The sequence below is a fragment of the Nycticebus coucang genome, chromosome 11, assembly GCF_027406575.1.
Source record: "Nycticebus coucang isolate mNycCou1 chromosome 11, mNycCou1.pri, whole genome shotgun sequence".
NCBI lineage: Eukaryota > Metazoa > Chordata > Mammalia > Primates > Lorisidae > Nycticebus > Nycticebus coucang.
In genome coordinates, this window is record NC_069790.1 from 7,179,731 (window position 1) to 7,204,280 (window position 24,550).

The 24,550-nt window shown below is 36.9% G+C and overlaps 1 protein-coding gene across 1 annotated transcript in view; it reads right to left on the reverse strand.

Moving 5' to 3' along the window:
• The window catches only part of ABCA13 (ATP binding cassette subfamily A member 13), a 578,079-nt gene that overhangs the window by 24,939 nt on the left and 528,590 nt on the right, over window positions 1-24,550 (reverse strand). The window contains exons 58-59 of the mRNA XM_053553839.1: window positions 15,767-15,870; window positions 7,807-7,899 (exon numbers count right to left, since the gene is read on the reverse strand). Coding sequence (XP_053409814.1) covers window positions 7,807-7,899; window positions 15,767-15,870 — 197 coding nt within the window. The remainder of the gene's footprint in view (window positions 1-7,806; window positions 7,900-15,766; window positions 15,871-24,550) is intronic.

A 24,550-nucleotide genomic window follows, 5' to 3' on the forward strand; every position in this document is an offset into this window, starting at 1 on the left:
AACTAACAGCTTCTTTTGGAGAAGTAAGAAAGTATGGGCGTGATTCTTAAACGCGAACTTAATTGGTTCTTAGTTTACGAACATAAACGACAGTTTAAGTAAGATTATGTTGGCTCATTTCACTTAACATGATGACCTTCAGATCCATTCCTGTTGCTGCAAATGAGAGGGCTTCATTCTTTCATAAAGCTGAATAGCATTCTATTGCATATGCAGACCACATTTCTTTATCCATTCACCCACTGATGGATATTCAGGTTGGTTCTGTATCTTGGTTACAGTGAACATGGAAGGGCAGATATCTCTTCAGTGTACTGACTGGTTTCATTTCCCTTAGACATATACCCAGAGATTGCTGGGTCATATGGTAGTTCTAATTTTAGTTTTTCGAGGAAGCTCCATACCGTTTTCCAAGTGACTCTGCTAATGTACACTCCCACCAGCAGTGTAATGGTGTTCCCCTTTCACCACATCCTCACCTGCATCTATTACTTTTTTTTTTTTTTTTTTGCAGTTTTTGGCCAGGCCTGCGTATGAACCAGCCAACCAGCCACCTCCAGCATATGGGGCCAGTGCCCTACTCCTTTGAGCCACAGGCACTGCCCTCTATTACTCTTTTGCTCGCAGAAAGACAAGTAGAAGGCCAAGCATGGTGGCTCATGCTTGTTATCCCAGGACTCTGGGAGGCCAAGTTGGGTGGACTGCTTGAGCTCAGGAGTTTGAAACCAGCCTCAGTACCAGTGAGACCTTGTCTCTACTAAAAATAGGTAAACTACCTGGGCATTGTGGTGAACACATGTAGTCCCAAATCCTCAGGAGCCTGAGGCAAGAGGATTGCTTAAGCTCAAGAGTTTGAGGTTGCTGTGAGCTATGATTCCTGGGTACTCCTCCCAGGGAAATTGCGTGAGATTCTGTCTCGAAAAACACACACGAAAGAAAGAAAGAAAGGAAGGAAGGAAGGAAGGAAGGAAGAAAGAAAGACAAATATTTCTTTTTCTCATTCATATGTTGATCTCTATGGAGTAGAATGGTGGTTACCAGATGTTGAAAAGGTAGAGGGGAAAGATGGGTTAATGGATACAGTTAGAAGGAATGTTTAATATTCAAGGGTACAATAGGGGAACTATACTTAACAAGAATTTATTCCCAACACAACAAAATGATAAATGTTTGAAGTAACAGGTATCCTAAAAAACTAATTTGATCATCACACATTGTATGTATCAAAATATCATATATACCTCATAAATATGTATAATTATTATGTGCCAATAAATACATATCAAAATACCAACTTGAAAGTTGAAATCATCGTTTACTTAGGAGTATCACCAAAAATACTTAAAGACACTATAACAAGAAGGTCTAGAACTTGAGACTATTGTAGGACAATAAATTTAGTCAATAATAAGTTTAAAGTCTGGCAACATTAACCCTCCTGGAGAACCAAATCCAACATTTCAGGACTATATATGTCCTCTTTGGCATGGTTCACTAGAATTTTTGCAGGCCATGGGCTGTAGGATGGCTTGTAATTGCCCTCAGATAGTATCTCTGAAATCACAAGGATGAAGGAATACATGGCCAGGCCAGGACTGGGAAAAGACAAAGCCAGTGCTCTCCAGAGAATAACATCAAACTGCAGAGGGGAAGTTTTGCAAAAATTAAACACTGCACAGACAGATCACTTGGCAGACAGCATGCAGATTTATGCCAAAGAAGAGAAAAAGGTTTTCGCTATGAAGAGAAAACATGAGCAAAAAGAAGTAAGTGCCAAGCACTAGAAAGGCCAGAGACGTCTCAGGGAAAAAGAAAGGATGGTCCTGGATGTGCAGCCAGTGGAGGAGATGTTCCAAGCAAGGTGTGCACAGGATAAAAGGCCCCAGGACAGGATGGAGGAATGTGCTCAGAGGAGCAGGGAAGAACATCTGAGTGGCCATGACCTGCAGTCCCTGGGTTACGTCAGGTCTTCTGGCTCCCAGTCTTAAACACTGGAGCAGGACTGAGGGTGAAAGGGGAGGCAGGGACTCTTCCCACATGAACTCTGGAGCCTCTAAAACATGAAGTCATTCCAGGGCCTTTCTCTGCAAGGTGGGCAAGTCTAGTTCCTCCAGGTAAGGGGAACACAATGAGCTCAACACCATACTTCTGCTCAGCCTCAATGAATCCTGAAAAGTGATGGTATTGGCCATTTCCTTTATTTCCTGTAATCTGATGCTCTCAAAGGGAATTTACTGACTCTAGAGAGACTGTCCCTCCCAAAGCAAGCCAGTTCCTAAAGTTAGTAAATAACTTGCCCATAAATGTATTGTTCAAAAAGAAATGAGTCAACCTAGAGCTTGCATCCTAAGCACCTCCTCTTTTACCCTTACTATATTTCAGCTTTTCTTTGTTTTTTTTTTTTTTAATTTCAGATTAATATGAGGGTACAAACAATTAGGTTACAACATTGCATTTGTTAGGTAAAGTCTAAGTTGTAGTTGTGCCCCACACCCAAAAGGCATGCCATAACCCTTACATTGTGCCCCTTAGGTGATACCACATCCATCCCCTCCCATCTCTCCCTTTTCTCATTCTTCCTCCCCCCAACTTGAATTGAAATGAGTTCGCATTCTTGGGATACTTAACAAAGAATATGTTTCACCTCCATCCAGATGAATAAAAAATATGTAAAATCTCTATCATTTTTATGGCTAAATAGTGTTTCATGGTATACATATACTACCGTTTGTTAATTTTTCCTGAGTTGATGGGCATTTAGGGTGTTTCCACATCTTGGTGATTGTAAATTGAGCTGCAGTTAAACAATCTAGTGCAAATGTCTTTACCATAGAATGATTTCTTTTTCTTCTGGGTAGATATGGGATTGTGGCATCAAATGAAAGGTCTACTTTGAAATCTTTCAGGATTCTTCACACTTCTTTCTAAAGAGGTTATATTAGTTGGCAGTCCTACCAGCTGCGTGAAAGTATTTCCTTCTTTCCACATTTGCACCAACATCTGCAACTTTGGGACTTCATGATGTGAGGTAATCTTCCTGGGGTTAGGTAACATCTCAGGTGGTTTGATTTGAATTTCTCTGATGCTTAGGGAGGATGAGCATTTTTGCATATATTTGTTAGCTATTCTTTTCATGTCTCTTGCCCAGTGATAGATGGGATTGTTTGCTCTTTTTCTGTTGATTAATTTGAGCTCTCTGTAAATTCTAGTTACCCTTTGTCAGATTTGTAACATGCAAACATCTTTTCCCCTTCTGAAAGTTGTGTTATTGCTTCAATTATTGTGTCCTTAGCTGTACAAAAGGTTGTCAGCTTAATTAAGTCCCATTTGTTGATTTTTGTTGCTGTTGCAATTGCCAATGAAGTTTTCTTCATAAAATCATTCCATGGAAAAACATCATTAAAAGTTTTTCCTAGGCTTTCTTCTATGATTTTTATCATTTAATGTTCTTATATTTAAATCTCTTGTCCATCTTCAGTCATTTTTTATAAGTGGTAAAAGGTGTGGGTCTAGTTTCAGTCTTTTTCACATGGTTAACAAGTTCTCCCAGCACCACTTGTTGAAAAGGGATTCTTTTCCCCAATGTATGCGTTTGTTTGTTTTTTCTTTATATCTTTCACAAAGCAATAAAGGTGGGACTCAACACTAAGAAAAATTTTCATCCCTACGCAAAGGCATGGAAACTATACAACCTTATGCTGATGACAGTTGGGTGAAGGAAGAGATAAAGGAGGAAATTATTAAAATACTTGAACATAACAACAATGACGCCACAAGTTACCCAAACCTATGGGATCTTGCAAAAGCATTCCTAAGAGGTAAATTTATCACATTAGATGCCTACATCCAAAAAATAGAAAGAGAACCCATCACCTAACTTAATGAATTATCTCAAGGAAATGGAAAGGAACAGCAGTCCAATCCCAAGCCTAGCAGAAAAGAGATAAACAAAATTAAATCAGAAATAAATGAAATTGAAAACCAAAGAGTCATTCAGAAAATTATAGAAATAAGAATTTGATTCTTTTAAAAGAGAAACAAAATCAATAAACTTTTGGCCATATTAACTAAAAATAGAAAAGTAAGATTTTTAATAACCTCAATTACAAATGAAAAATGGAAGAGAGATACAAGAGATTATCTCTGACTTCTATAAAAAATCTGTGCCCAGAAATTTGACAATGTGGAGGAAATGGACCAATACCTGTAATTGCACCATCTCTTGAGATCTAACCAGAAAAAAAATAGAATAGATCTCTTCAACAGACCAATACCAAGCACTGAAATTGAAGAAACAATAAAAAAGAACACAAAGAAGCCCTGGACAAGATGGCCTCACATCAGAGTTCTAAGAAACCTTCAAAGAAGAGCTTATTCGCAGACTGCAGAAATTATTACAAAACATTGAGAAGGAAGGAATCTTCCCTAACATGTTCTATGAAGCAAACATTACTCTGATACCAAAACCAGGAAAGGACCCAACTAACAAGGAGAATTAAAACCAATTTCACTAGTGAATATCAATTCAGAAATACTTAATGAAATCCTAGCAAATAGATTATAGGTACACATTTTTAAAAGTATACATCATGATCGAGTAGGCTTCATCTCAGGGATACAAGGCTGTTTTAACATATGCAAATTCATAAATGTAATTCACCATATCAATGGAAGCAAAAACAAAGACCATATAATCCTCTCAATAGATGCAAAAAAGCTTTTGATAAAATGCAGCATTATTTCTAACAAGAATACTTAAGAATATAGGTAGACAGCACATTTCTTAAACTGATGAAGCCATCTATCAGATATTATCCACAGCTATTATCATACTTAATCGAATAAAATTGAAAGCTTTTCCACTTAGAACTGGAACCAGACAAGGATTTCCACTATCACCACAACTATTCAACACAGTTCTGGATGTTATAGCCAAGGCAATCAGGTAAGAGAGGGAAAAAAAGGGCATCCACATGGAGGCAGCGGAGGTCAAATGTTTGCTCATTTCTGATGATATGATCTTGTACTTAGAAGACCCCAAAGACTTAATAACAAGATGCCTGGAAGTGACCAGTAATGTCTCATGGCATAAAATCAATGCCCACAAATCACTAGCTTATGTAAATGCCAATAACAACCAAGTTGGGAAGCAAATCAAGGACACGGCACCCTTCACAGTAACTTCAAAGAAAATTAAATACTTAGGAACATAGCTAACAAAGGAGGTGAAGGATCGCTACAAAGGAAATTGTGGAACCCTAAGAAAAGAAATATTACCTTTTCTATTAATGTAGTACATTTTAAAACAGTGGGTAAGGAGGGGGCAGGAACCAGCATGCAGCCCACTGTGGGGACGTCATGTGCCGTAGGAGCACGGGAAAGGGAGGCAGCCTCTTTGCAAGAGGGGGGAGTACCTGCAGCTGCATGTAGGGCCCAGCAAAGGAGATCAAATGAGCACACACAGGAGGGCATAAAAGTACAACGGAACTGGGCACCAGGTTCATGGGATCATCTAAACTACCAGCAGTGTGGTGAGGAAAGACAGTGCCACCCCACAGTGGCTGAAGCCCTCAGCACTCTTACTCAAGCTCATAGCTTGTTAGTGTGCATTTCCACAGGGTCAGCTCTCACAAGGACCATTGCCCAGACCTCCTCACTGACCTGTTCCCTCCCTGCTCTCCCTGCCCCAGCAAAGTCCCGGTGGAATGGATGCACTGGAGTGATCACATGCAGTAATTATGGTAGCAAGCACTAAGGTGTGAGCTGTGCTGCATCTTTCCTATGTGCTTTCACCCTCGTTTAGTGCTCATGAGGACCCATGTGAAAGCTAAGGACATGGGACAGAGAGGTTGTGTGATGGGTACAATGGAGGGCCAGGCTATGCTCCATTGTCGCCATCTCCAGGAGCCCAGCAGATGCCCACACACTCAGGGACCTCCCCCCAAAATCAGTCCAAACCAAACATCCAGAGTCACCACTAAAGGTCATGTCCCATGGCGATGTCATCAGGGCACCCAGCGGGTAATCTCCTTTTGGCTCTTGTAACAAGATTGTCACATGTGATTGTGGGACAACAATGTGTGAGGCAAAAGTACGTTTTCTGTGTGCTTTGGTGCCTCCAGGTCAAGTGTGTTTAAGGACCATGGGCACATGGTGAGTGTCCATGGAAAGAAAGGGGAGGAGAAGAGAAGGAAGGGGTCTTGTCACAGGCCACCTTATCCATGCCACTGCCATTATGTCACAGGGAGAGAAACCGGCATTGGTGTATGGACACCCACAATTATGAAATCTCCAACATAATGGAGATATGTGACATAAATGAAATGTCACAGCCTATTTCATTCTTCATTCTTGATCTCAATATTATGGAAATATACCTAATCAGATGTTTATTATTATAGGTTTATTTGTCGCAGAAGAATACAAACTTTACACATTATTTTAAAATTTGTATTAAGTTCAATGTTTCAGTGAAGTACCTACAAGCGTTTTATTGCTTAATATGGTTCTGGAGTTTATATCCACAAATGGTCCATTCTCAACCCTATATATAGCACCTTGGCAGAAACTCAGAAGTGGGCAGACTGATAAGTGAGCAGAGCCTGCCACCCAGAGAAAAGCTGTCAGGTGCTTTATCCAGCTGGTTTCTGAGGCCAACTTTAGTGAACGCAAATCTGACATAGATCACCCAACAATCAGGAATGGGCTATAAAACTTTATGTAGGCATTCATAAAGGTTAGAGAGCGTGAAGTATTATTTTTCTTTTGATGATGCTCATTAAAGGTAAGCAGAGTACATGCTAAGAATAGTTTTCAGCAGGTGCATCTGACAAGTGATTGACCCTAAGCAGCAAGCTACAGTGAGGATGGCCAGCCACAGTGCTTCACGCTAGGCATTGATTAGAAAATGGATGTTCACCTCCTAATATATTGTCTCAATCCAGAACATTAGCTATTTCCTCCAAGAAATAAGAAAATATAAACTTCATGTGTGACAATTTATCAAATTTCGCTTCAGAATTCTAATCTTAAAAACATTGAATAAATGAAAACAAAAAGGGACATTTATCAATGTAAATTAATAAATTACTCTCTATAAAAAGTAACAGCTTGAACAACAAATTAAAAAGAAATCAGAAAATCATTTAGGCAACTCTAAGTAAAAAACGTGATACATAGTACCAAGATACAAAAGTATTCATAGAAATCGATAAAAAAAAGATATCAAAAAGTAAATGGAAAAAAAACACAAAGAGGTAATTAACAAGAAGAAATCTAAGGGATTCATGAGCACAGGAAAACAACGTCTAGTGTTTCATTAGTCCAAATGAAAAGCACCCACAATTCTCTCTTGCTCTCTTAAATTGATACATATTTTTTAAATAAAAAGTATAGTGTTTGGTAATATAAAGCAGGAACTCCGATTCACTATGGATGAACTGATTCACTGAGGGCTATATTGGTACAACTTTTTATGTAACATTTTGTGCATAATGTTCCTTTGCTCCTGCAATCATATTCTGACCCTTGCCCAGTGTTACTACCATGTGGGTACAATTTCCTCCTGGGAAGAAAAAGCCAAATGCTGCAGGGGAAGCCCTGGACTCTGTGTTTTGGGCACTGCTGCATCCTCGCCCTACTCCCTGTGGTATTTGAAACTCACCCCCTACCTTCTTGGGGCCTTCTCCTGGTGTGTCCTGGGAGGTAATTGGACCACACTGCCTCTAAAGGATCCCCAGTCATCACAATGCATCATACTATTGATTTGATAGCAAGTATTTAAGCAAAAAGAGAAATTCGACAAACCTATTTTTAAGGTGCTGAGGAGAACCAAGACACCTGAAGCTGCCGTCGACCATGATGGCCAGTCGTGTGCAGAGAGCCTCACACTCTTCCATGCTGGGAGGAAAGAAAAAGGAATCTGTAAAAAGAGTCACATCCTAAAGATTTTTCACTGGTAAAAACAAAGTTTTACAAATGAAAAGTAGGTAAAACCACTAATAGGGCAAATTATTTAATCTTTTTATATAGATATCATGTAAAGCAAATTAAAATCTTTAAAAATTGATAGGATTTTATTTAGGTAGCCAATTACACAGTTAAAAATTTAGCTTTCCCATCTATCAGGAAGATTATGTATAAAATATATAGGAGAGAATCACTTAGCAATAGTATAAAAGTATGAAGTAAATAAGAATGATCTTAAGAAAATACTATGAATATCTTATAAAAAGTAACAAAGAAGTTTTACTAATAGATGCAAATAAAATGTTGACTTAATGTAAGATAGCCTGAAAAAAAAAAAGAATGGATATATATATGTGTGTATATATATATATATATATTTTTTTTTTTTTTTTTTTGAGACAGAGCCTCAAGCTATCATCCTGGGTAGAGTGCTATGGTATCACAGCTCACAGCAACCTCCAACTCTTGGGTCAAGCGATTCTCCTGCCTCTATCTCCCAAGTAGCTGGGACTATAGGAACCCACCACAATGCCTGGCTATTTTTTGGTTGCAGCTATCATTGTTGTTTGGCGGGCCCAAGCTGGATTCAAACCCACCAGCTCAGGTGTATTTGGCTGGTGCCTTAGCCGTCTGAGCCACAGGTGCCAAGCCGAAGAATGGGTATTTTTAAAATAGGAAAATTGTTATAAAAACTAGTGAAATATAAAATATTAATATCATATTGGTATAAATATAAAATATAATATTATTATAAGTGTAATTATAACATATAAGTAAACTAATTGTAAATAATATAAATATAAGTTATATTTTAGTACAGTATCTGATATAAAATACTATAAATGACATTTTAATATTAATTATAAATGCAATTATAATTTAATACTATTTCAAGTAAAAATATAATATTAGAAAGATTTATAATGTATAATTACATTATTATAAGTATATAAAAATATCAATCATAACATGGATATGGTCAATATTCATAATGTCAATAAAAATTTTAAGTTTAAATGTATTACACCTGAAGAAAAATTTCAAATATTTATAAAGTATATCTTTAAAATCACTTAGTAAGAGAAAGAAAAATATTAAAAGAAAGTCTTGAGAGAAGACTTGCCCAGAAAACATTAATATTTATGACATAGCAAAAATAATTAAAATTAAATAATACACTAAAGAATGACAAAGCAGATGACATTAGAACAAAGTAGGAAAACACCCAAAAAGATAGTAATAGCTTGGATATGTAAGTGATTTGAGGATGGGAACATACTTTCTGAGTAGAGCAGCAGTGGAAGGAGCTCTGAAGGAGATATTTTTATATACTTGAGAAGACAAATCTACACACTTCTAAGAAGTGAAGCAAATCTCAGCAAACTTATATCGAAAAATTTTGCAAGAAACATAATAGATAGGGGATGGTATGCTTTAAATAATTCACGCATATTAATTTAAAAACAAAATTACATAAATTCAAGGAAGAAAAAGGGCAAATAACATGTAGAGATCATTAAAAGAGCTGTTCATGGTTAATAAACATACCAAGAAATTATAAACTAAACCATCAAATCAATTAATTTTAAAACTATATTCCAACACAATGGGAATACTTCATGTATGCTGCAGAGAAAAATGTGTTTTATTTCTATAAAAACAATGAATTATGAGATAAAAAAAATACCCAGAAATACCCAAAGTCATTTCCTTAGTAATTCTAAATACATTATCTCATATATTGCTGCTGAGAATAAAAATTGGTGTTGCTTTTTTGAAACCAACTTGGATCTAATTCCTTTTCTAGGAACTTACTCTAGGAAATGCAACCAACCTGAATACATATAAGCACTTATTTATAAAGGTAAATATTTGGAAACAGATAAACCTAAATGTTTTATGGTAGGATAACGCGATACTCATATAAATGAGAGCACATCCCTGTGGCAGTCAGCCATCAAAACAGGTCCTCTAAAGTCAATTAAGTGCATGGGACAAAGGTCATTAGATAGAATGATAAGGTGACAGTGCAAATTAGGAGAACTTCACAGGTATGTGAAAAAAATTTCCAAGGAAGAAAAAAAGCCACAAAAAAGTATGCCTATCAATATCTGAAAAGTGAAATGAATGGTGCACTTTCCTTCTTTTATAATTTCACATTATCCAAATTCTCTACAGAAAGCATATCTTACTGAAGAAGAGTCCTAAGGCATTTGGGTTAGTATGTGTATTTAGATCAAGATTGTATTTCTCAACCGTCCTTGCAGGTGTTTGTGGACATAAAACAAGGTCAGGTCAATAGAATGTACAAGTTCTGGGTCAAATTGAAATATGGCAAGCCACTGACCTAGATTTTGTTTTTTGGCCACTTTCCTTGAGTGGGGAATGGACATAATACTGATGAGTCAACATCAACCATGACAACCATAATGATGGCGTGGCAGAAAGAACCCAAGGCCTTGGTCAGCCTGATGGAGCGCAGCCCAGTAAGATGAATTATTAAGTAAGAGAAAAAAACGTCTTAGTCTTAGCTACTATACGTTGAGGTTCTTTTGTAGCTTAACATGAAGTCTCAGGAATACATGTGATAAGCATTCCAAATATGCTTTATGTAGTATCTGTGAAAACGTATCTTTCTCTATGTTCCTTTAATTAATTTCAATTTAAAAGTCTTATTGTTTTAATGAGTGAGCCATAGTTACTTAAATTAGGAAAACTATGAAGTCACTTCCTTAAACATAGGGCAAATACAAGTGCAAATAGCAACCAATAGAAAGTAAGTACTCAGACTAAATGACTTGGCAGTTATAACTGATATTCTCCAAATATTTGGGATGAAATCGCAGCCTGTTTGACAGAGACAGATACTTTGATGATCTTCCACATCAAGAAAAATATGCAAAGCCAGGAATTGTGCTATGAAAACAGCCGCTGGTCATTTTCTGCTCAAAAAACGGAGACCAAATTTCCTTTATGGGAGGCTAATTTGATTAGCCCATAAATACGGGTAGGTTATGCAGTCACTCCAGCACTATGTTGGATTCATAGTTTTAGTTATTCTTGGTTGGACTGTTTCAAATTCCTCATAGTAATTAAACTTTGCAGAGTTCTTACCCTCAGCTTCCTGCTCCATGCTTTAGCAAGATCCTCTGGGATAAAGAACAGACGAATCAATGAGATATAAACTCAAATAGGAGCAAAATGCCCAATTTGAGGACTTCTTAACCAAAGGCTTCTGCTGTAGAATCACAGAATCCCTCATCAGCTGCCTTACTCTTCATTAACAGTGAATAATTTAAATCTTTGTATTGCATGACTATGGACAGATTTGTGAAAATGAATATACATCTTTAATGTAAAGCCAAATGATAGGAGGATATAAAAGAGAAACTGCAGCAATATGTGATCTTTCTGAGAACAGTCTGCTATAATTATATAAGGGAAACAAAAGAAATTTGTATGGTGATGCCACTTTACCCAATCTTAGCACCTCTGCATGAACAAGAAGACTCAAATTCTCATGCCAGCAAACAAATGCCAGCCACATAAATACAGGAATAGAGGAATTTCCAGAATTGGAAAAGCAAAATAATGATGGTAAGCAAAAACATATACATATTATGATAAAGCAAATGGGTCAAACTCAATTCATTTTAATGTAAAATTTTATTTCCTGAAGTTAAAGAGATAAAAGAATAAAAAAGAATCAGTGCAGTGGCAGGACTTACCTCTTTCATGTTTACATGGATGGAGCTGGAACATATTCTTCTTAGTAAAGTGTCTCAAGAATGGAAGAAAAAGTACCCAATGTATTCAGCCCTACTATGAAACTAATGTAGGACCTTCACATGAAAGCTATAACCCAGTTACAACCTAAGAATAGGGAGAAGGGGGAAAGGGAGGGGAGGGAGGGGGGAGGTCGGTGGAGGGAGGGGGATTAATGGGGATTACACCTGCGGTGCATCTTACAAGGGTATAGGTGAATCCTAGTAAAAGTGAGATGTAAAGGTCTTAGCAAAATAACTAAGAAAATGCCACAAAAGCTATGTTAACTAGTGTGATGGAAATGTGTCAAACGGTCTATGAACCAAGTGTATGGTGCCCCATGATCATACTAATGTACACAGCTATGATTTAATAAAAAAATAAATTAAAAAAAGTAAAAAAAAAAAGAAATTGGCAAATTCTTTCCCTCAAAAGTAACTATAAATCTGGACAAAATTAACAAAAAGAACCATTTATGAATTCAGAAAAGCAGCCAAAGGAATACAGAAATCTAAGCAGCATTTACAGCTGACAAACTGCTAAGCTTAGGATAGGAAGCATGGCAGTCTGTGGCATTCCAGTCTTGGACTGCTCCCATCCCTCCCCACTGCCCCCAACACACAGCTGCTAGCAGGGAAGGGCAGGCATGAACTCTGGTAGCTTCTCAGACACAGCCAAAGGAAGTGCACTCAACAAGGACCAATGGCAATGCCCAGACCCAGTAACATTGTTGGTATATGTGACTATCTAGAGCCAAGCAAACATGAAAGGCCAACATTGCAACATCTGGGTAGAGGTGCACAGCCATCTGGACAGCCTCCACTAGACTGAAACTTTGTGGCTGTGGCATGTAACTGAGGCAGCAGTCACAAGCAGTAGAGACAGGAGAAAGAAGGCCAGGCCAGCACACAGTGCGTGCTGTCCCAGGGCTACGCACACGCACACAGCAGAGATGCAAAAGACCCCCAGTAAAACTGAGCCAGCCTGAAATGGCCTGAACTTTGAATGTTCCCATAGTCCACTCATAGCTTCCTCATCAGAAGACAAAATCTTGTTGCCCTGATGTGTTGAGCGTAACCTCTACCCAGTCACTGGCTGGCAACTAGCCTCTGTAGAAATAGGGGTGACTTCTAGGCAGCCAGGCTTAAATAAATGGAAACAAATTTGAAAAAACAAACTGAGCAGAATCATCAATAGCCACTTACTATAAGAGAAAAACTTTCAAGGATTTATTCCAGGCAGACACAAAATGAACAAATAAATATTTTTAAAAAGTAAATATTTTACTTGCATAAAATGTTCAGTTTTCAATAAAAATTACAAGACATAGGTAAAAAAAACAAAAAGATTTGTTTTTGCTAGATTTAATAGAAAAACTTTCAATACAGCCATTAAAACTATGGTCAAGCAATATATGTTGAAATAATTAAAGGAAAGTTTGATAATGGAGATTCTGAAGAAGGGCATGCAAGTTATAAAATAAAGAAAAAATCTTTAAGCAAAAAGTATAATAAAAGAAATGAAAAATTCACTGAGGGGTCACCATCAGATTCAAGATGGCAGAAGCATCAGTGAACTTGAACATAAATCAGTAAAAGTTACCCAATACAAAAATAAAGAAAAACAAGATTAAGAAGAAATAAGCAGGGCGGCGCCTGTGGCTCAAGGGGTAGGGCGCCGGTCCCATATGCCGGAGGTGGCGGGTTCAAACCCAGCCCTGGCCAAAAAAAAAAACCAAAAAAAAAAAAAAAAAAAAAAGAAGAAATAAGCATAAACTCATAGATTTGTCCACTAACATCAGAGTTTGAACAAAGAATGGACCAAAAAGAGGATAGAACAAACTAAAAAAAGTTTGAGTAAATAATGGCCAGAATGTTCTCAAATTCTTCACATGGACAAATAAACATCAGAAATGACAATTACATATGTTAGTCTATAACACTCTGAAAATATAATTTTATTATATATTTTCTTATCTTCTTTAAAAGATTTTAAGATTGTACAAAGTAGTGATTATAATATGTTGTACTGAATTTATAGCATATAAATTATAGTATGTATGATAATAATAGCACAATGAAGGACAAAGAAAATGGAGCCATATTAGGGATATACAAAGGTATATTGTTCAACAATGAAAGGAGCGAACTGCTGCTGTTTTCTACAGCAGATGGAGTTCAAAACATTATGATAAAGAAGTCAGACAACAAAAACTACTTGTTGCATGATCTATTAATATAAAATATCTATATAAAGAAAACTTATACGGGCAGGAAAAAAACAATATTTTTCTAGGCTAGGTGTTTGGATGGGGGTTCAACTGAAAACAAGGATGGGAAAAATTAGAGAATGATAGAAATGTTCTAAAGCTCATTTATGGTGACATTTGTACAAGTGTATAGATTTACAAAAAAAACATACTTTCAGTAGTTATATTACATGGCAGGTAAATTATACTTTAAAAAATTATTTTAAAAATCGATGTTTATTATGGCAATAAAAATTTTGAAATGTTTGGCCTTATAGGCAAAGCTATCAGTGAATAAGAGTAAGAGGTTAAAAAAGAGATATCAGAGAATTAATAAGAAAATTAAGAAAGAAAAATCTACTTTGAGATGAAGCAAAGTGTGATGTCTGTTAATAGTTTATTTCTTCATGATAGGTTGGGTTTACAGGCTTGGATCGTCAAGCCATTAATGGAAATGGCTGTAAGTCACCATCAAAGTCTCCTGAGATCACCTCAGAAATCTCTCATTTTAAATGATAGGGTGACTTTATATTTCCTTCTAGTAACAAGGGCTAGGCTACTAACTCAAGCACAGACTTAATGATTTACTAATTGCTGAGAGACATTCCTCCATGGGTCATAAATGCTCCTGGCAAGCTAAATTTGTTATTTTGCAGGGAAGATAAAGTCTCGGGTCTTTGGAAGTTTTTAATATTATACTCATGGTTTACTTTACTTAAGCATAGAAAAGAGAAGTCTAAATTTGAAAGTCTGATCTCCATTACATCATCAGGATATTAATTAGCTAAATGATATTGCTCATTCTCCATAAACATTTTTTAATTTCAAATTAATATTAGGGTACAAATTTTTAGATTACATTGTTCTCACTTCTAAGGTAAAGTTCCAGTTGTAAAAGAACCCCTCACCCAGGGGGCATAGTATACATTCCCACATTGTGCCCATTAGGTGAGATCCCACCAAATGCTTTCCCTACTTCTGTCAATAATCCTTCCCCCTCACCCCTCCCCTTTCACTCTTCCCTCTGCCCCCATACTAAATTATATTTGTATTTTATTGTTCATATGAACATATAATTATTTATATATTGATTTCATATTAATATTGAGTACATTGGATATGTATTTTTCCATTCTTGTGATACTTTACTAAGAAGAATGCATGTCAGCTCCATCCATGTAAGCATAAAAGATATAAAGTCTTCTTCATTTTTATAGCTGAATTGTATTCCATGGTATACATATACCACAAATTTGTTACCACATGTTTGCATGGCTGTGTAGCCTATTACAATCTATTACAAATTTAAAGAAGCCAGTGATTTTAAAACCTAATTACAAAAGTAATTCTATGATAAAAAAATATATATATATTAGCCTAGATTCAGTAACCAGTTAAGTTTTTGTATCAACTAATTCTACCTTCTTGGAGAGGTCTTGGGTAGAAAGGATTTCAAAGATCCTTTGGGAAGACCTGAATAAGGAAGTCTAGTACTCATCCTTGGTAGCAATACATTAGGCATAGGTATAGTCTTTGAACAAAAATTAGTAGGATTAATTCTAGCTTTGCCCCTTGATTGTTGTGTAATTTTGCTTATTTAATCTCTCTCTGCTTCAGTCTCTTATTCTATACAATTAGGAATAACAACAATATCATCATTATAGTGTTGTAAAGATGAAGAAATGTCTGTGTGTAGAACTGCACCTGGCCCTGACTGCACTTCTGAACTTTAGATTTCTACTTAGTCTTGCTGAGAAAATGGCCACATGAGAGGGGGTAGTTCACCTGTGTGAGGTCAGCACTGCAGCACAGCCTTCCTGAACCTCCTTCATTATTGTTTGCCACAGGTACCGCTTAGAGCAGGGGTCCATCCCAGAGCTTGGCTCATCCTGAAGAAAAGAAAATACAAAGCAATGGCATTTGGGGAAAAAAAAAAATACAAAGGAATATTTATAATGACATGTGAGGCCAAACCGTGGCTGAGACAAAATCTCTACTGTGCCTCTAGCAAGCACCTCTCCATTAACTTTTTTTCACTCCCTTCAACATAGTCAGTATAATGAGAGAAAGTAAGAGCTTAATAAATGAGTTCCTGACTCCCCCACCCATGCAGGATGCCACTTGAAGCCCACTGCTTTCTCATCTAATCTAGATTACTAAGGAGATCAGCACAGCCAATAGGTTGATAAAGGCTAGGAGCAGAAAAAAGAAGCTGTGGACCCTACTGACCACTCTGAGAACTCCATCAGGGAGCCCACTCATAAACAGACGGCTCACAACTGGCCTACAAGCATCTCAAGCACCCAGCATGCTTCATTTTCCCCTTTTCCCAGGCAGATGTCACAAGAGTGCCCCCAAATAGAGTGAGTCCATGTGTGCCATTCAAACAAGCAGCACAAATTTGTGGGATTGAAAGAAAGACACATAAACTTCACCATTTCAGGAAAATGTTCTAGAGTAGTCAGGTTGCAAGCTCTCAGCCCCTGGCCAGGCTTTGTGGAATTTGGAAGAGGCATACAATCCTAAGAACTTCCCCCCCTCCCACCAAGAATGACCAGAAAGCACAAATGAAAAGAGCTGAGACATCCCCAGAATCCCTAAACTGGCTGACTGGGAAAAGCATTTCTCACACAAAGTCAGTAAAGACTAAATGAGGTGACTGCTTCTTCAAATGCAAGGTCAATAAAGCAAAGTTTTAAGAAACCTTTAAAAATGGAAATGTGATACTATGAAAGAAAACAATTATATTCCAGTGATTGACACAAAGGAAATAAAGACTTACAAATTGCCATACATAGGATTCAAAATACTTATTTTAAGGAAACTCAAAAAATAATACAAGAATAAAAAGAGAAGTTTGAAAGCAGCTAGAAAATTTTTAAAAGAATCAAATAGAAATACTAAAGCACAAAAATACAAAAAATGAAATGACAATTGCAATGGAGAGTGTGAAATGCAGATCTGATCAAGCAGACAAGAGAATCTGTCAGCTTGGAAACAGGTTATTTGAATTTAATGAAAAGAAATAAAGAAGCCAATAGGGGTTATGGGACATTATCAAGTTAGCCAACTTCTGTCTCATAAGATATATTAAAAAAGAAACAGAAGATGCTAGGTGTGGTGGCTCACACCTCTAATCCTAGCACTCTGGGAGGCCAAGGCAGGTGGAATTCCTGAGCTCATGAGTTCCAGACCAGCCTGACCAAGAGCAAGACTCTGTCTAAAAATAGCTGAGCACTGTGGTGGGCACCTGTAGTCCTAGCTACCTGGGACACTGAAGCAAGAGGAACACTGAGCCCAAGAGTTTAATGTTTCTGTGAGCTATGATGCCATAGCACTCTACTGAGGGCAACGGCATAAAACTGACAGCAACAACAACAATAAAAAAGAAAGAAAGAAAGGAAAGAAAGGAAGGAAGGAAGGAAGGGAGGGAGGAAGGGAGGGAAGAGAGAAAAAGAAAAGAGAAACAAGAGAGAAAAGGGGAAAAAGCTGATTTAAAGAAATAACTTATGAAATATTTTTAAATTTGACTAAAAAGATGGACACTGAGATATACTGAAGTTCAAAAGTTCTGAAACAACTTTAACCAATAAATTATTTACTGAGAGACACAATAACCCAATTGTTCATGATCAAAATAGATTTCGAAAGCAGCCAGAGAAAAAAGCTCATCACATACAAGGAAATCACCACAAGGCTATCAGATATTTTTCAGCAGAAATCTTAAGGACAGGGAACGAATGACATGCTTTCAGAAATGAAGGACTGCTTTCAGAAATGAAGCAGTAATAAAGAATTTCCCAAACAAACAAAAGCTGGATAGTTTGTTCACCACTGCATCCACCTTACAATTAATGCTAAAGGGAGTTCTTCAAGATAAAATGAAAGAATGCTAATTAGTAACATGAAAAAATTTTAAATTATAAAACTTACTATAAGGTTAAATATACAGTCAAATTCAGAATATTCAAATATGTTAATGCCACCATTATGCTAAAGTATAAAAGTACCAAAAATAACTTTAGCAACAGTAATTTGTGTATACACAATATTAAAAGCTTTAAATTGTCAGAAACATAAAATAAAAGAATAAAAGTACAAATGTAGATTTTTTTGTATGTCATCAAAGTTAAGTTGCTTTCAGCTTAAAATGGGGTTTTATAACCATGAAATACTTTATGTATTCTCATGATAGGTAAAAATTAAAAACATGAAGTAGACACACACACACATCAAAAAAAAAAAAAAAAAAGAAAGAAAGAAAGCCCAGAGACAAATGAATCATTATATTCTGGTTTCCCTTCAGATCCCACATATCTTTTGCCTTTTACCAAAGATAATTGAATCAAAGAATACCAATACAGAAAATTATTAAATCAAATGGAAAATAAAGAAGAATAGAAGAACAAATAATCTTAAAAAGGCAGAAAACAATTAACAAACATTAAGAGTATGTCCTTACCTACCAATCATTACTTGCAATGTAAATAGATGAAATCAAAAGACCTAGAGTAAATTATGAGTAAAACCAAGACCCAACTATATGCCATCTATGAGAAACTTGCTATAGCTTTAAAGGTACACAGAGAATGAATTGATAGAAAAAGAGATTCTGTGCAAATGGAAACCCAAAGAGAAGCAAATATACTTTGTGTCAAAAACTGTAAAAGGAGACGATGAAGGTTACTGTATAATAATAAAGGGGTCAATTTATTAGGAACATATAAAAATTATAAATAGATAAGCACACAACATCAGAGTACTTAATAAGGTAAATGTTAACAGAATTGTCAAAGGAGAAAAAGACAGAAATACAATAATAGTGGAGGACTTCAATATTGCACTTTAAATAATGGATACATCATCCACATAAAAAATCAACAAAGAAACAGTATACTTAAGCTATACTAAAAAATATTTAGAAATAATTTTTGCTAAGAAGGTGAAAGACCTGTATACTGAAAAATATAAAACTTTGATGAAAACAATTGAGAACACCAATAAATGGAAACTAGATCAAATGAACCTATCAACCATACACAGAATATTTTCTCCAACAGCAGCAGACACTCATTCTTCTCTGGCACATAAAACATCCCCTACAACAGATTATATGTTAGATCACAAAACAAACTTTTACAAATTTAAGAAGACTGAAATCACATTGAGTACCATTTTAGACAACAACGGTAAAAAGGAAAATTGAAAAAAAAAATGATTTAATCAGTAAAAAATAATGAGTAAAATGAAAAAAAAGAAAATTGAAAAATTCACAAATACATATAAATGAAAACAATACACTTCTGAACTACCAATGGTCAAACATGAGACAAATGAAAATGGAAGCACAATATACTAAAATTTGTGAGATGGAACAAAAGAAATTTTAAGTGGGATATTTATAGTAATAAACACAAACATTAAGAAAGAGAGAAATATTTACAATCAATAACCTATATATAGAAATAAAAAAACTAGAAAAAGAAAGTAGCAAAGCCCAAAGATTGAAGAAACACAACAATAAAAATTCATATATAATAAGTCCATGGCTAACATCATACTCAAATGTGAAAAGCTAAAAGCTTTTCCTCCAAGGTGAAGAAGAAGATTAGAATGACCACTAGGTATGCTTCTATTCAGCATAATACTAGACAGAGCCATTAAGCAAAACAAAGAAATAAAAGGCATTCAAGTCAGAAAGGAAGAAGTAAAACATCTCTGCATAAGGCCTTTTGTAGTATACAGAAAAGATTCCACCTAAAGATTCCACCAAAAAAAAAAAAAAATCTGTCACAACTAATAAATAGTTGTATGCAATGAAGTCATAGTAAAAGAAATTGAAGACACGATTGCTGGAAGAGTTCCCACCCTGATCTGCTAGTGCTCTCAGTTGTCCTCAGTTCGGCCACCAGAGTCATGAAGTTACCCAGCCAGATGAAGATCTTCACCTTCCCATAGAAGAAACAAAGGCGAAGCAAGATGGCAGCCGAGTAACAGCTTCCTTGCATCTGGGCACCGTGAGTCTGGGGAGATAGGACTCCAGGCATCTCTGGCTGGTGGGATCTGCCTATCATCACCCCTGAGAGGATGCAGGGAGTCAGCGAGAGACTTCTGGACCCCAAGAGGAGGACTAAAACAGTGGAAAACCGACAAGTGGTCGCATGTTCTCAACCCGTCTAAACCCGCCCACAACTGTAAGTTCAGTACCAGCGAGACTGCAAACCAGAAAGTTCTTACCTATGAACTGTTTTGGTGTCTTTGGACTTGGCACTCAGCTGAACTGCCTTGGGGAGAGGCTGAGCAGGAGTGCAGAGAACTTTGGCCTTTGTCTAGGGCCCCAGTCTGAGCCACTGAGCCAGACGGAGCTAATAGTGTTTGGCTCTGGGTCACAGGCAGCCATTGGGAGCAATCTGCCCCGGCAAGCTCTGCCCTCAGGGTCGCAGAGCTAGAATTGGGTGGGAGCTGGTAACCCAGCAACCAAGTAGCCTAAGGGCGGGGTCTGAGCCGCCTTGCAGCCCTAACCCTCGGGGGCAGAGGGAGACCAGTTTTGGCACACAGGGTAATTGGATAGCCACTTCAGCAGTGATTCCAGTGACAAGCACTTCCCTGGGAAAGCTACTGCTCAGCAAATTTACAAGTTCAAAGTGCCTTTTAAGTGGGCTGAAGAGAGATTTAGGGTGTCTACCTGCTGGGGTTTGAGAAATTACCAGCCTCCAGTCGTATCAGAACTGTGATTAATATCTCATACCCCAGAATACCACGTGTTGCCCAGACAATATTCAATAACATATACATACTGGTTTGTTTTTGGTAGTGTTTTTGTTTTTTTTTTTTGCATTGGTTGTTTTTTTTGTTTATTTTGATGTTGATTGTTGTTTTGTTTTTTAAGCTCAACCTTTTACATACAGATCCTTTTTCTTTCTCAATTTTTCTAGTTTAATTATAATTTCCCATTGCTGCCTATTTCAATAATTAGAACTTCATTTTTGTTAGTGTTTCTACCGCTATTATTTGGTTATTCCAGCCAATTTTATCCCGTAAAGTTTTCTGTTTGCTTGTTTTGGTTTGATTTATAGCATTTTTGTCTTTCCTTTCTACTTGGTGGAGGTGGGGTACTGTGTCTGATCAGGTTAGCAAAGAGCTGCTGACCTCAAGGGAACCACCCAACTGAGCACCCCCAGAAGGTGGTTTTCCTTTTTGAAGGTTGTATTAAAGTACGCTACTGTACACCTATATTGCTCTGTCTCCCTGTTTCTGTGCCTCTCTTCTTTTTGTCAGTATTCCTTTTACCCACCCCCTCTCCTTTCTCTAATTTACTTTATTTTTTCTTATCACTCGATCCTCCTTTCTTTCATCCCTTTTTTGCTCTTCAACATTCTCACCCTTCTGGTCCTGTAACCCTTAGTCCACAGGCACGAGAACTTAAAGAGCAAAAGGAAGTGAAAGGAAAATTAGGGCAAGGAAAACAGATAAAAGAAATCACTCATGAGGAAGAATCAGCAGAAAACGCCAGGCAACATGAAGAACCAGTCCAGAACAACCCCGCCAAGGGACCAAGAGGTAGCTACTGCAGAGGATTCCACCTATACAGAAATGTTAGGAATGACAGAAAGGGAATTTAGAATACACGTTGAAAACAATGAAAGAAATGATGGAAACAATGAAGGAAACTGCTAATAAAGTGGAAAATAACCAAAAGGAAATTCAAAAACAGAATCAAATAAGAGATGAACGATATGAAGAATATAAAAAGGATATAGCAGAGCTGAAGGAAATGAAAAGGTCAATCAGGGAAATTAAAGATGCAATGGAAAGTATCAGCAACAGGTTACACCATGCAGAAGAAAGAATTTCAGAGGTAGAAGACAAAGTTCTTGAGATAACTCAGATAGGAAAAGAGGCAGAAAAGAAGAGAGAGAAAGCAGAACGTTCACTGTCAGAATTATGGGACTTTATGAAGCGTTCCAACATACGAGTTATAGGAATTCCAGAAGGGGAAGAAGAATGCCCCAGAGGAATGGAAGCCATACTAGAGAATATTATGAAAGAAAATTTCCCAAATATCACCAAAGATTCTGACACTCTGCTTTCAGAGGGCTATCGGACCCCAGGTCACCTCAACTCTAACCGAGCTTCTCCAAGACACATTGTGATGAACATGTCCAAGGTCAAGACAAAAGAAAAGATTCTGCAAGCTGCCAGGAGTAAGCGCCAGTTGACCTACAGGGGCAAATCCATCAGATTGACCGCAGACTTCTCTAATGAAACTTTCCAAGCAAGGAGACAATGGTCATCTACCTTTAATCTGCTTAAACAGAACAATTTCCAGCACAGAATTCTGTACCCTGCTAAGCTAAGCTTCAAAATTGATGGAGAAATCAAATCATTTACGGATATACAAACATTGAGGAAATTTGCAACAACAAGACCAGCTCTACAGGAAATACTTCCACCTGTTCTGCACACTGACCACCACAATGGACCAGCAGCAAAGTAAGAACTCAGAAATTAAAGTACAGAACCTAACCTCCACACTGATGCAAAAGATAAAACTAGGCAATGGACTGACACAAAATAAGATGAATAGAATACTACCACACTTATCAATTATCTCAATAAATGTTAATGGCTTGAATTCCCCACTGAAGAGACATAGATTGGTTGACTGAATTAAAAAACACAAGCCATCCATTTGCTGTCTCCAAGAAACACACCTGGCTTCAAAAGACAAATTAAAGCTCGGAGTCAAGGGTTGGAAGACAATTTTTCAGGCAAATGGAATTCAGAAGAAAAGAGGAGTTGCAATCTTATTTTCAGATACATGTGGATTTAAAGCAACTAAAGTCAAAAAAGACAAAGATGGTCACTTTATATTGGTCAAGGGAAACATACAACAAGAAGACATTTCAATTCTAAATATCTATGCACCCAACTTAAATGCTCCCAGATTCTTGAAACAGACCTTACTCAGTCTGAGCAATATGATATCTGATAATACCATAATAACAGGGGACCTTAACACTCCTCTGACAGAGCTGGACAGATCCTCTAAACAGAAATTAAACAAGGATATAAGAGACTTAAATGAGACCCTAGAACAACTGTGCTTGATAGACGCATATAGAACACTCTATCCCAAAGATAAAGAATATACATTCTTCTCATCACCCCATGGAACATTCTCCAAAATTGATCATATCCTGGGACACAAAACAAATATCAACAGAATCAAAGAATTGAAATTTTACCTTGTATCTTCTCAGACCATAAGGCACTAAAGGTGGAACTCAACTCTACCAAAAACGCTCGACCCCACCCAAAGGCATGGAAATTAAACAATCTTCTGTTGAATAACAGATGGGTGCACGAAGAAATAAAACAGGAAATCATTAACTTCCTTGAGTACAACAACAATGAAGACACAAGCTACCAAAACCTGTGGGATACTGCAAAAGCAGTTTTGAGAGGAAAATTCATCGCTTTAGATGCCTACATTCGAAAAACAGAAAGAGAGCACATCAACAATCTCACAAGAGATCTTATGGAATTGGAAAAAGAAGAACAATCTAAGCCTAAACTCAGTAGAAGAAAAGAAATATCCAAAATCAAATCAGAGATCAATGAAATTAAAAAGAAAAGAATCATTCAGAAAATTAATGAAACAAGGAGTTGGTTTTTTGAAAAAATAAATAAAATAGATAAACCATTGGCCAGACTAACGAGGAATAGAAAAGTAAAATCTCTAGTAACCTCAATCAGAAATGATAAAGGGGAAATAACAACTGATCCCACAGAGATACAGGAGATCATCTCTGAATACTACCAGAAACTCTATGCCCAGAAATTTGACAATGTGAAAGAAATGGATCAATATTTAGAATCACACCCTCTCCCTAGACTCAGCCAGGAAGAAATAGAGCTCCTGAACAGACCAATTTCAAGCACTGAGATCAAAGAAACAGTAAAAAATCTTGCAACCAAAAAATGCCCTGGTCCAGACGGCTTCACTCCAGAATTCTATCAAACCTTCAAGGAAGAGCTTATTCCTGTACTGCAGAAATTATTCCAAAAAATTGAGGAAGAAGGAATTTTCCCCAACACATTCTATGAAGCAAACATCACCCTGATACCAAAACCAGGAAAAGACCCAAACAAAAAGGAGAATTTCAGACCAATCTCACTCATGAATATAGACGCAAAAATTCTCAACAAAATCCTAGCCAATAGATTACAGCTTATCATCAAAAAAGTCATTCATCATGATCAAGTAGGCTTCATCCCAGGGATGCAAGGCTGGTTTAACATACGCAAGTCTATAAACGTCATCCACCATATTAACAGAGGCAAAACTAAAGATCACATGATCCTCTCAATAGATGCAGAAAAAGCATTTGATAAAATCCAGCATCCTTTTCTAATTAGAACACTGAAGACTATAGGCATAGGTGGCACATTTCTAAAACTGATTGAAGCTATCTATGACAAACCCACAGCCAATATTTTACTGAATGGAGTAAAACTGAAAGCTTTTCCTCTTAGAACTGGAACCAGACAAGGTTGTCCTCTGTC